This window comes from Otolemur garnettii, unplaced genomic scaffold (genome assembly GCF_000181295.1).
Source record: "Otolemur garnettii isolate 467f Iridium unplaced genomic scaffold, OtoGar3 scaffold00001, whole genome shotgun sequence".
NCBI classification, from domain to species: Eukaryota; Metazoa; Chordata; class Mammalia; order Primates; family Galagidae; genus Otolemur; species Otolemur garnettii.
The window spans coordinates 28,548,913-28,560,892 of NW_003852396.1; the positions used below are offsets into that span (position 1 = coordinate 28,548,913).

The 11,980-nt window shown below is 44.8% G+C and overlaps 1 protein-coding gene and 1 pseudogene across 3 annotated transcripts in view; one reads left to right on the forward strand and one right to left on the reverse strand.

Annotated features, from left to right (window-relative positions):
* Positions 1 to 620: 620 nt before the first annotated feature.
* Positions 621 to 5,526, reverse strand: LOC100950026 (annotated as a pseudogene).
* RAB6A (RAB6A, member RAS oncogene family) overlaps positions 4,154 to 11,980 on the forward strand; it is a 97,814-nt gene continuing 89,987 nt past the window's right edge. For 2 of the 3 annotated variants that reach the window (XM_003780913.3, XM_003780912.3), the window contains exon 1: positions 4,987 to 5,594. In XM_003780913.3, the coding sequence (XP_003780961.1) occupies positions 5,525 to 5,594 (70 nt within the window). In that variant the 5' untranslated portion in view covers positions 4,987 to 5,524. Of the gene's footprint in view, positions 4,203 to 4,986; positions 5,595 to 11,980 lie in introns of those variants that run through there. The other variant, XM_023509473.1, reaches the window with a different exon arrangement.

Sequence of the window (11,980 nt, forward strand, 5' to 3'; positions counted from 1 at the left end):
GCCTCTGCCTCCCAAGTAGCTGGGACCACAGGCGCCCGCCACAACGCCTGGCTATTTTTTGGTTGCAGCCGTCATTGTTGTTTGGCGGGTCCGGAAATCCTGTATCCTTTATCCAATATCTCCTCATTCCCTGATATTCTGGCAGCCACATTTCTACTCTCTGCTACTAAGGGCTCAATTTTTTAAGATTCCACATGTAAGTGAAACCATGTAGTATTTGTCTTTCTATGCCTGCCTTTTTTCATTTGACAGAATGTCCTCCAGTTTCGCCCATGTTGTCACAAAAAAACAAGATTTCTTTATTTTTTATTTTTTTTTAGAGACAGTCTCACTTTGTTGCCCTCGGTAGAGTGCTGTAGGGGCACAGCTCACAGCAACCCCCAGCTTTTGGGCTTAGGCAATTCTCTTGCCTCAGCCTCCTCAGTAGCTGGGACTACATGCGCCAGCCACAACACCTGGCTATTTTTCAGTTGTTGTTGCAGTTTAGCCAGGGCTAGGTTTGAACCCACCACCCTTGTTATATGGGGTCGGTACCCTACTTACTGAGCTGCAGGCACTGACCAAGATTTCTTTATTTTTTAGGGCTAAGTAGTATTCCATCAGTACTATTTTTAGTAGACTTAAACTATATTCATTCTAGTAACAGTATGCTTTGACAGTGGCTCACTGCAAGATACTATAGTAGAAATCTGTAAATTAAGCTACTGTTTCTTTTTTCTTTTTTGAGATAGAGCCTCAAGCTATCACCCTAGGTACAGTACTGTGGCATCACAGCTCACGGCAACCTCCAGTTCCTGGGCTTAAGCGATTCTCTTGCCTCAGCCTTCCAAGTAGCTAGGACTACAGGTGCCCACAACAATGCCCAGCGATTTTTTGGTTGTAGTTGTCATTGTTGTTTAGCAGGCCTGGGCTGGATTTGAACCTGCCAGCTCATGTATGTGGCTGGTGCCTTAGCCACTTGAGCTACAGGTGCAGAGCCTTTTTTTTTTTTTCTTTTGAGAGAGTCTCACTTTGTTGCTCTAGGTACCTCCAACTCTGGGGCTTAGGCTATTCTCTTGCTTTAGCCTCCCAAGTAGCTGGGACTACAGGTGCCGGCCAAAACGCCCCGGCTATTTTTTGTTGTTGCAGTTTGTTGTTGCAGTTTGGCCCGACTGGGTTTGAACCTGCCACCCTTGCTATATGGGGACGGTACCCACTGAACCACAGGCGCTGCCCAAAGCTACTGTTTCTTATGATATGCATTATTTCCGTTTCTTTTTCTTTCTTTTTTTTTTTTAGAGACAGAGTCCCACTTTTTGCCCTTGGTAGACTGCCGTGGTATCACAGCTCACAGCAACCTCCAACTCCTATTGGAGGAGGCCATTCTCTTGCCTCGGCCTTCCAAGTAGCTGGGACCTCAGGTGCTTGCTATTTTTTTGCTGCAGTTTGGCTGGGGCCAGGTTCAAACCTGCCACCCTTGGTACATGGGGCCAGCGCCCTACCCACTGAGCCACAGGTGCCACCTGATATGCATTATTTTCCTGGTTGGCATGTTTAGCCAGTAATTTTGTTACACAATTCTTTAATTCTTCAATTCCTTCTCCAGTAACTGCAGATATAGGGATGATATCTTGAAATTCCATGGTCCTCTCTGGAATCATGTTTTTCCAAATAAATGCAAAAAATCCTTAGGATTATGAAGCTGGTCCACCAATGCATGCAATTTATCTTGGGCATCTGGCAAGTCCATTTTTAGCTACCAGGAGGGCAGGTTTTGTCTGAAGTTCCTCTTTGTACAACTCCAACTCTTTTGTAAGCAGTATTACAGTTTCAAAAGGAGATCTATATTGAGTTTTGGAAGAAATCTGAAATCCACAAATGTCAACAACAAAGAGAAGTTGTCTACTTCTTTCTATGTTTAAGGAATCTGTGGTCTATTCCTTTGTTCATATGTCCTCCTTCTATTAAATCTGGAAGGTCAGCTACTTAAATCTGGTTGAAATCATTGTACATAATCTTTCCAAGTTCAGGCTTTAATGTTGTAAATGCATAATTTGCAATTGCAGGTTTTGCATGAGAAACTCGACTTAGCAAAGAGGATTTTCCAGCATTTGGGAATCCTACTAGTCCTACATCAGCTATAAGTTTTAGATCAAGGTAAATTATTAATTTCTGCCCTTTTAATGGTAAGAAATTTGTAAGTAATTTACCATCAAGACCATCAGCTTGGGCTGCACCTGTGGCTCAGTGTGTAGGGTGCCGCCCCCATATACCAAGGGTGGCGGGTTGGAACCCACCCCAGCCAAACTGCAACAAAAAAATAGCAAGGTGTTGTGGCCGGCGCCTGTAGTCTCAGCTACTTGGGAGGCCGAGGCAAGGGAATGGCCTAAGCCCAGGAGTTGGAGGTTGCTGTGAGCTGTGATACCACAGTACTCTACCGAGGGTGGCAAAGTGAGACTCTGTCTCTAAAAAAAAAAAAGACCTTCAGCTACCAAAATTCTATCACCTTCTTTATTGAATTCTCCTATAGTTTTACCATTTTCATCAGTTATTGAAAAACCTACAGGTACAGGGATTTCATAGTCCTTTCCGGTGGAGCCTTTCAGTGCACTAATCTGACTATTTGCTCCTCCTCCAGCCACAAATCGTTTCTGAGGATATTTGTCTTTTTTTTTTTTTTTTTTGGCCTGGGCTGAGTTTGAACTCACCACCTCCGGCATATGGGGCGGGTGCCCTACCTTTTTGAGCCATAGGCGCTGCCCAGATATTTGTCTTTAAGTTGTCTTAATGTCATTTTTTGATGGGCTACAACCCAGACATCACTGTCTCTTCCATCTTCTCTACCTTTCTGAACAACACACAACCGCTATGCACCATGTTTCAGCCCTGGCTTCCCTCCCGCTGAAGCTCAATCATAGGATGTTTAAAAAAAAAAAAAAGAAGCTTGGGTGGGTGGCTCACGCCTGTAATCCTAGCACTCTGGGGAGGCCGAGGTGGTGGACTGCTTGAGCTCACAGGTTTGATTGAGACCAGCCTGAGCAAGAGTGAGACCCTTGTCTCTAAAAATAGCTGGGTGCTATGGCAGGCACCTGTAGTCCCAGCTACCTGGGAGGCTGAGGCAAGAGAATTGCTTAAGCCCAAGAGTTTGAGGTTGCTATGAGCTGTAATGCCATGCGCTCAACGAGGGCCACAAAGTGAGACTCTGTATCAAAAAAAATAAAAAAGGAGGCACTATGGCTCAGTGGGTAGGGCGCTGGCCCCATATACGTAGAGTGGCAGGTTCAAACCCAGCCCTGGACCAAACTGCAAAAACAACAACAACAAAAAAAACTAGCCAGGCATTGTGGCAGGTGCCTGTAGTCCCAGCTACTCAGGAGGCTGAGGCAAGAGAATCGCCTAAGCCCAGGAGGTAGAGGTTCCTATGAACTGTGTGATGCCATGGCACTCTACCAAGGGTGACAAAGTGAAACTCTGTCTCTCCAAAAAATAAATAAATTAATTAATTTAAAAAAAATTGGCTCGGTGCCCGTAACTCAGTGAGTAGGGCACCAGCCACATACACTAAAGGTAGAGAGGGTTGGAGCCTGGCCCCGGCCTGCTAAACAACAATGACAATTGCAACCAAAAAAATAGCCAGGTGTTGTGGTAGGCACTTGTAGTCCCAGCTACTTGAGAGGCTGAGGCAAGAGAATCGCTTAAGCCCAAGGCTTGAGGTTGCTGAGCTGTGATGCGAAGGCACTCTACCGAGAGCGACAAAATGAGACATGGCCTCAAAAAAAAAAAAAATAATAATTGCATTCTTCAGATGGCTTAAGGGACATCTACCTGCAGCAGATTTAGTAGCCCTGTTTTCGGAGGAGAGGGCAATCATTAAAATATCCCTTTCCTCAGATTTGGACTCTAATTCAGGCTTCCTGCTACTTTGTTGTGTGACCTTCTGCAAAGCTGTTTCCTATACGGGCCTTAGTTTCATCATCTGTGAAATGTGGGGCTTGGTTTACAATCAGAGGTGCCCAACCTTGTTTTTCTTTCTGCTGCACACTGTTAAAGAGTCGTTTTGGCCACAGGTCAAATACACAAACACTGATGAAAGCTGATTAGCAAAACAGGAGGTCTTCTAGTACTTTTCCCGATACAAGACACCACAGATAAGCAACAAAGTCAAGAAACCAGCCTGTGGGATGCCTCGGAGGATGTGTAAACCCTTTTCTAACAATGCACAGGTGAGTGTCACCAAAGAGTTACGAGTTATCAACATCTGGGGAACAGGGGATGGTAACGTAAGACCCCACTTCCCAGATTAGGCCAGGGAAGTGGATGGACTTATCAATAAGGAAGTTGTCAGAGGTTCATTGGGGGAAAAGTGAGAAAACCTTTGTTCAAGTTTATGGATTTTGAAAGTCATTTTCTCCCTCTGGGCTTCAGTTTCCTTATCTGCAATATGGGGAGAGTCTGTTTTTTTAAATTATAAAATTCCTGGAAGCAGTGGAGAAGCAGTGCCGGAATTATAATGAGAAAGAAGCAGAAGGTAGGGTGGGTGCAGGGCTGAGCTGAGAAACGTGAGGTCGGGCCAAGGGATCAGGAGAGACGGACCTACTACACGCCTTAGGGCTACTGAATCTCACCCCCACTTTGCGGAGTCATTCCACCTACGTCCCGACTCCGCCTGCGCCCCACCTTCCTCACCCTGCCCTTCCCTCCCTACCATCCGAAACGCGCCACACTTCCTATGGCGGACACCACACTCCGCTTTCCACTACTCAAGGACCGCGCGCGCTCTCGCGCCACCACCTCTCTCGCGTCCCCGCCCACCCTTGGTTTCTTTCGATTGGCTCATCACGGACGTGACGTAAGTGCTCCATTTTCCTCTCCCTCACTTACCCCGCACTCGGCTCCGCCTCCTCCTGGCTGCTTCCGACGCGAGTGGAAACCTAACCCGCGCTCGTCGTTGCAGCGAAGGAGGAGCCGGGAGGGCTGACTAAACCAGGAAGGCGCTGGCGGTAGCGCGCACGCATGGACGTACGTCGGCGGCCAGCGGGGCGGCAGGCTCGCGCCCGGGCTCGCCCCGCGCTGCGCCGCGCCGCGCCAGAGGCTCGCGCACTCAGCAGGTTGGGCTGCGGCGGCGGCAGCTGTGGGAGCTGAGGCGCTGCGCGTGAGAGGTCCCACACACTTCTGCGGTTCCGGCTCCGCCACCCTCCATCCGCCTCCCTCACCCTAGTCTCTCTGCCGGGTGCTGAGGACGGGAACGGCTCTAGCCCTGGGAACCCAGAGCACACCCCTGGCTGTTTCTGACACCGCCCTGCTTCCCTTCCCAACCGCGGGCCTCGCTCGGCGCTAGGCGACTCTGCGGGGAGGCGGCGGCAGCGACGGCTGTCTGTCTTTGGAGAGCCCCGTTGCCCTCCAGCCTTGCTCCTCCGCCGGGCCCTGCAGGGGCCGAGAAAGCTCGGCTCCCGGCCTTCCGCTGGCCTTTTTCGTCAGCTTGTTGGAGCAGCGTCGGTCCGGGAGGTCTTTGGGCTGAGGCGGCGGCAGCTCCTTCGGCTCCATCATGTCCGCGGGCGGAGACTTCGGGAATCCGCTGAGGAAATTCAAGCTGGTGTTCCTGGGAGAGCAGAGCGGTGAGTGCGTGTCTTCCCTGCTCCTGGCAGCCGGCACTGGTTCCCTGCACCATCCCCAGTGCGGCCCTTCGGTCCGCGGAGGTTCCCTGCCGGCCTGCGCTTGATCCTCCCCAGCCCTTCCCAGTGTTCGCCAAGCCCTCTTTGCCACTGTCTCCTCGTCTGGATCCGTCGGTTGGGTTTTACCCCACTCCCCGGGTCCTTCGGTTCCCGAGTCTGAGCTCTAGTTCCCCGCAGCCCTTCCTTCCCTCTCCTGTCGATCTGCCCTCCCTCCCCTGTCCTCACCCCGCCCAGCCTCCTGTCCAGTCCTTTCTTTCTCCGGTGCCTGTCGTCTCCTCTACCCTGGCCTCTTTCTTAAGCCCCACCCTTAGTCCTTGCTCTTTTCCCAGTTCGTCAGCTCTGAGGCCCACTCGGAAAGCCCCACTCTTGGGAATGGGCCCTCTTCAACCTTGGCCAAGGAGGGTGGGATCTGGGCGTTGTTTTCCCCAGAGGCTTCCCCTGAGAAGTGGGAATATCTCGTGTAAGGTGGAAGGAGCGGTCGTAGAAAAGAAAATTCTCATTTTTTTTTTTTTTTGCCTGAGTGGGAAATTAGTCTGGGTTGTAGAGGAAATATATCTAAATTGAAGGCAACTTGGGGGGGGGGGTCGAGGGTGAAAGGGGTGCTGGCGGTGACGATTTTTGCCCCTTGGATCGGGCTGTGGCTTTTTGGAAAAACCTCATTTTCTCTTCTTGACTTTCATCACTGACAATTCTTTGGCAGTGTTGATGGTTTTTCGATTTCTGCCAGATGCTATGTCATGATCATTTTACTTGGAATTTTTCACATCTCACCTCCCCCTTTCGTCGTTTCGACGTGAAGCGGCGTCTGATTCTCCTCATGGTGGTGCGAACAGGAATTACTTGGGGAAATGTTAATTATCTATTTCTTCTTGAATATTTTCCAATGATATATTTGGGATTCTCGTGAAAGAAGGCTTAGGATAACGAACATCTTTGTTTTGTGGGATTTCCTTTGGGTAATACAGCAGAGTAGAAGTAAATATCATTTATTATCTAAATTAGATTTAGATACCAGTTAGGCTAAATGATTCTTTTATGTTTAATATTCCATACTATCTGATGAGTGAAATTGTTATGCCATTTACTTGGTCAGGTTCTGCTCTGTGGCTATGTTTTATATTAAATACAAGATCCTAATTCTGGGATGGTTATCTCTAAGGTTACTTGTAGTAATTCCAGTTTTATGCTATACTGTATAAACTTGACACTCCTTTGTTTTTCTCACACCTCTCAAGACCATCTTTAAAATCAGACATTGAGCGATTAATTCCAAGTCTTCAAATGTTGGGTAGCTACTAGGTGTCTTAGGTGAGGTTATAAAAAACATTAGTTACTTGTTTTGACTGGAAGGTATATAGGTGGTAATAAATTCATAGCTTTTATTACCATCTTGAACTATCCTAATTTGTGTGGCGTTTACAGTAGTTAATATGAGTTGCAAAAAAATGCCTCCAAACAGACCTGGGAAATTGTTTTTCTCTATGAGGTTTTTCTCTTTCTTTTCCTCTTACGGCAGAAAATACAGTCTTCTCTCTTTTTTGCTTGTGGATGTTCCTGAAGAAATTTGTTTTCTTAGGAGGGTAACTTGGTGTGGAACCTATGGAGTTGATTCTGTCCAACTTGTTATATGGCAATTTCAGGAGAGTACCATATGTAAAATATAGCTTATTGGTTTTTATTGATAAATAGGATCTACAGTGCTTATATTGTGCACTCTAGGGATGTTGTTGCCTGACTTATGTTATAGAGCTATTTAGTTTGCATTAAAACTCCATTAATTTCTTGGTCTAGGAAGATACTAGCAAGAATTGAGAGTTTTAATTTAAGGGTCTGCTGGTTGGTTTCCTTTGACTTTCTTGAATATGTTCTAATTCACAATACAGAGTTTTATGGCTTCTTATTTCTTACTTTCTCTAAGTCTTTACTAGCTCCCTCCCTGTAATTCCTGAAGCTTTGTTAGGCTTTTTAAAAAATAGGTGGCTGGGTGCCTTGTCGCTCAATGGTTAGAGTCCCAGCGGGTGGCGGGTTGGAACCTGGCCTGGGCCTGCTAAACGAAAAAAAAATAATAATAAAAAAAATAAAAAGTATTTATTTTTTAGAACAATTTTAGATTTACAGAAGAATTGAGACAGTAGTGTAGAGGGTTTCCATCTACTCCTGCACAGTTTCCCCCATTAACATCTTACATTAGTATGGTACATTTGTTAAAATTAATAAACTAATATTGATACCTTAGTCTTTTTTTTTTTATTAGAGACAGAGTCTCACTTTGTTGCCCTTGGTAGAATGCTGTGACATCACAGCTCACAGCAACCTCCAGCTCTTGGGCTCAAGCAATTCTTTTGTCTCAGCCTCCCCAAGTAGCCGAGACTACAGGTGCCCACCACAACACCTGGCTTTTTTTTTTTTTTTCAGTTTTTGGCTGGGGTTGGGTTTGAACTCACCACTTCCAGTATATGGGGCCGGCGCCCTACTCCTTTGAGCCACACATGCCGCCCTAGGGCTATTTTTTTGTTGCAGTTTGGCCTGGACAGCTTTGAAACCTCCGGCCTCGGTATTTGAGGCTGGCACCCTACTCACTGAGCCACAGATGCTGCCCTGATACCTTATTCTTAACTAAAGTCCATAGTTTATTCACATTTCCTTAATTTTTACCTAATGTCTTTTTCTGTTTCAGCATTCTACTTGGGATACCACATTATTAGATGTGAGATTAATTATCCTTTGAGTCTACTATATTGCCAAGTAATACTATCTACTAGCTCTGACAATGAAAGATTGATCTCTATTTTCATGGTCAGTGTCTATAGTTTTCTAATGCATTAGCAAAGATCTGTAAAATCCATGTCATCTTGATGTAACACTTCATGAATTATTTATTTTTAGGTCTTTTGGAATTCAACAGTTCAACTTTCAAAGACCATAATTGGTGGCAAAGCTTGTTTCCTTCATAGCATTTACCACATTTATGATTATCTTATTTTTTTGTTTGCTTTTGTCTGTTTTCCACAACAGAATGCAAATCCCATGAAGATTAAAACTATTAACTTTTTTTGTTCATTGTACCCCCATTGCCTAGCATAGTGCCAGGCTCATAGTAGCTACTCTGGTATATTTGGTGAGTGAACAGTGGTTGAATATAATAGTAACCAAATCTAGTAATCTATATTATACTACAGGGTTCCTCAGACTTTTTAAACAGGGGCCAGTTACTGTCCCTTAGACCGTTGGAGGGTCGGGCTGCGGGCCCCGGGACGAGCTGGCTGCTGAGCAGGACAGACAGCGGTGGCAAAAACACCCGGTGGGCTGGATAAATGTTCTCCACAGTTTGAAGATGCCTGTTATACTCTTTACTGTGGTGGAGTCTACATTTTTTTCTTATGCAAGTAACAGTTATTTCATCCTTACATCATTTAATTGTATACAGGGGTACTTCAAGTACTCGGGTACAGGGAAATCAATAATTTAGATGCCTAATCATTTCATTAAAAGACTGATTTAAATTTTGTGCTTTTTTTTTAGTTGAGCAAAATTAGTCTTGCTTTATTAAAGCCATTATTAAATTATTTCCTATTAGTATAACACATAAAAGTGTTACATGTTAAAGATGCGTACATAGAACTAATTTGAAATTATGTAGACTTTTATTTGACTTATCAAAGATTTAAGTTGGTACTTGAAACAGATTGACTTGATGATATCAGTCTTCATGATCTTTGGATAAACTCTTATGGCTTCCTCTGTTCCAGTAGTATATGTGGTTTAATAAAGGAATGTTGAAATACACAATTTCAAGTTTCCTTGAGGAATCTCTTTTGTTACTACCTTTGGCTATTTTTCTGATGTAGAAGTACTTTTAGGAATGTAAATAAGTGATTTACTGTAGAAAAGTTTATACTACATACAGATATTATTGATTATAAATTAGGAAATATAATGAGAGGGAGGAGCACATATGTGGCCTAGTATTACTTCTTTTTTCACTTTATATTGCCTTTTTTTTTCTGGGACAGAGTCTCACTCTGTTGCCCAGGCTAGAGTGCTGTGACATTAGCCTAGCTCTCAGCACCCTCAAACTTCTATGTTCAAGTGATCCTCCTTTCTCAGCCTGTCAAGTAGCTGGGACTACAGGCTTGTGGCACCACACCTAGCTAGCTTTTCTATTTTTAGTACAGATGATGTCTCATTCTTGCTTAGGCTGATCTCAAACTCCTGAGCTCAAGGAATCCTCCTGCCCCAGCCTCCTAGGGTGCAGTGATTATAGGTGGGAGCCACTGTGCCCTGCCTTATATTGCCTTTGTAACATCAACTCTTTTGAATTGCAGTATGTTAAAGGAAAAAGTGACTTAACCAGCAGTACTAGACGGTTTGTATTGGGTAGATTAGTGACTTTTTTTTTTTGAAACAAGAGTCTGACTGTGTTGCCCCTTGGTAGAGTGCTGTGGCGTCACAGCTCACAGCAACCTCCAACTCTTGGGCTTAAGCAATTCTCTTGCCTCAGCCTCCCAAGTAGCTGGGACTACAGACAGCCACCACAACACCCAGCTATTTTTTGGTTGCAGTTGTCATTTTTGTTTCCCAGGCCTGGGCTGGGCTTAAAAGACCCACCAGCCTCCATGTATGTGGCTGGTGCCCTACCAACTGGCCTATGGGCGCCGAGCCTAAATAAGTGATTCTTGAAACTTTTTCTTGAGACCTCTTTATTTTCCTACAAATTGTTCAGGAGCTCTTCTCAACAGAGCTCTGTTTATGTAGTTTATATCAGTATTTACTGAATTGAAAATTAACTGATTTTAAAATACTTAATACATCTAACATTAACAGTAATAAAACCAGCTCGGCGCCTGTGGCTCAAGTGGCTAAGGCGCCAGCCACATACACCTAAGGTGGCGGGTTTGAATCCAGGCCGGGCCCACCAAACAACGATGGCTGCAACCAAAAAATAGCCAAGCATTGTGGCGGGCGCCTGTGGTCCCAGCTACTTGGGAGGCTGAGGCAGGAGACTTGCTTGAGCCTAGGAGTTGGAGGGTGCTGTGAGCTGTGACGCGATGGCACTCTACCCAGGGGGACAGCTTGAGGCTCTGTCTCAAAAAAAAAAAAAAAAAACAGTAACAAAACCATTACATGTTAACATAATCTTTTTTATGGAAAAAGAAAAACTGTTTTCCAAGCAAAAATTTAGTGAGAGCAGCATTGTCTTACATATTGTGAATTTCTCTAATATCTGATCTAGTTAGAAGACAGCTAGATTCCCATAGCTGCTTCTATATTCAGTCTGTTATAATATCACACATGTTGAGCTATATTCGTGAGAGAATGAGGATGAAAAAGTCAAATAATTATCTTAATATTATGAAAATAGGTTTTTTTTTTTTTGGAGACAGCCTCAAGCTGTCGCCCTGGGTAGAGTGCTGTGATATCATAGCTTACAGCAACCTCCAACTCTTGGGCTTATGCAACTCTTCTTGTCTCAGCCTCCCAAATAGCTGGGACTACAGGTGCCCACCACAACGCTCGGCTATTTTTTGGTTGTAGTTATCATTGTTTGGCAGGCCCGAGCTGAATTCGAACCTGCCAACTCTGGTGTATGTGGCTGGTGCCTTAGCCGCTTGAGCTATAGGTGTCAAGCCTTATTCCAGGATTTCTTTAGGCAGATGCAAACAGATATTGATAAAATATTTTACTCTCTTTTTTGCTAATATAAAATGTATCACATTTTATTCTGTACCTTTCTATATTTGTACATGTAGAGTTTTCCTTTTTTTTTTTTTTTTTTGAGACAGAATTTCACTCTGACACCCTGGGTAGAGTGGTGCGGCATCGTCATAGCTTCTCAAACTCTTGGACTCAAGCGATCCTTTTACCTCAACCTCCTGAGTAGCTGGGACTACAGGTGTGAGTCACCATGCCTGGTTAGTTTTTCTATTTTTAGTAGAGCTAGGGTTTCACTCTTGGCTCAGGCTAGTCTTGAACTCCTGAGCTCTAGATATCCTCCCACAATGCTAGGATTATAGGCATGAGCCACCATGCCTGACTGTATCTTTTTTTTTTTTTTTGGAAGATAGGGTCTTGCTCTGTTTCCTGGGCTAGGCAGTGGCATCATCAAACCTCGTTGCAGCCTCAAACTCTTGGGCTAAAGCAGTGGTTCTCAACCTTCCTAATGCTGCAGTGTACTTTCATTGTTAAAAAGGGGTTGTGACCCACAGGTTGAGAACCGCTGGGCTAAAGGGATCCTCCCGAGTAGCTAGGACCATAATAGGCATGTGCTGTTTACTATGCCTAATTATTATTTTTTTGTATAGATGGAGTTTTAGTTGTTTTTTTTTTTT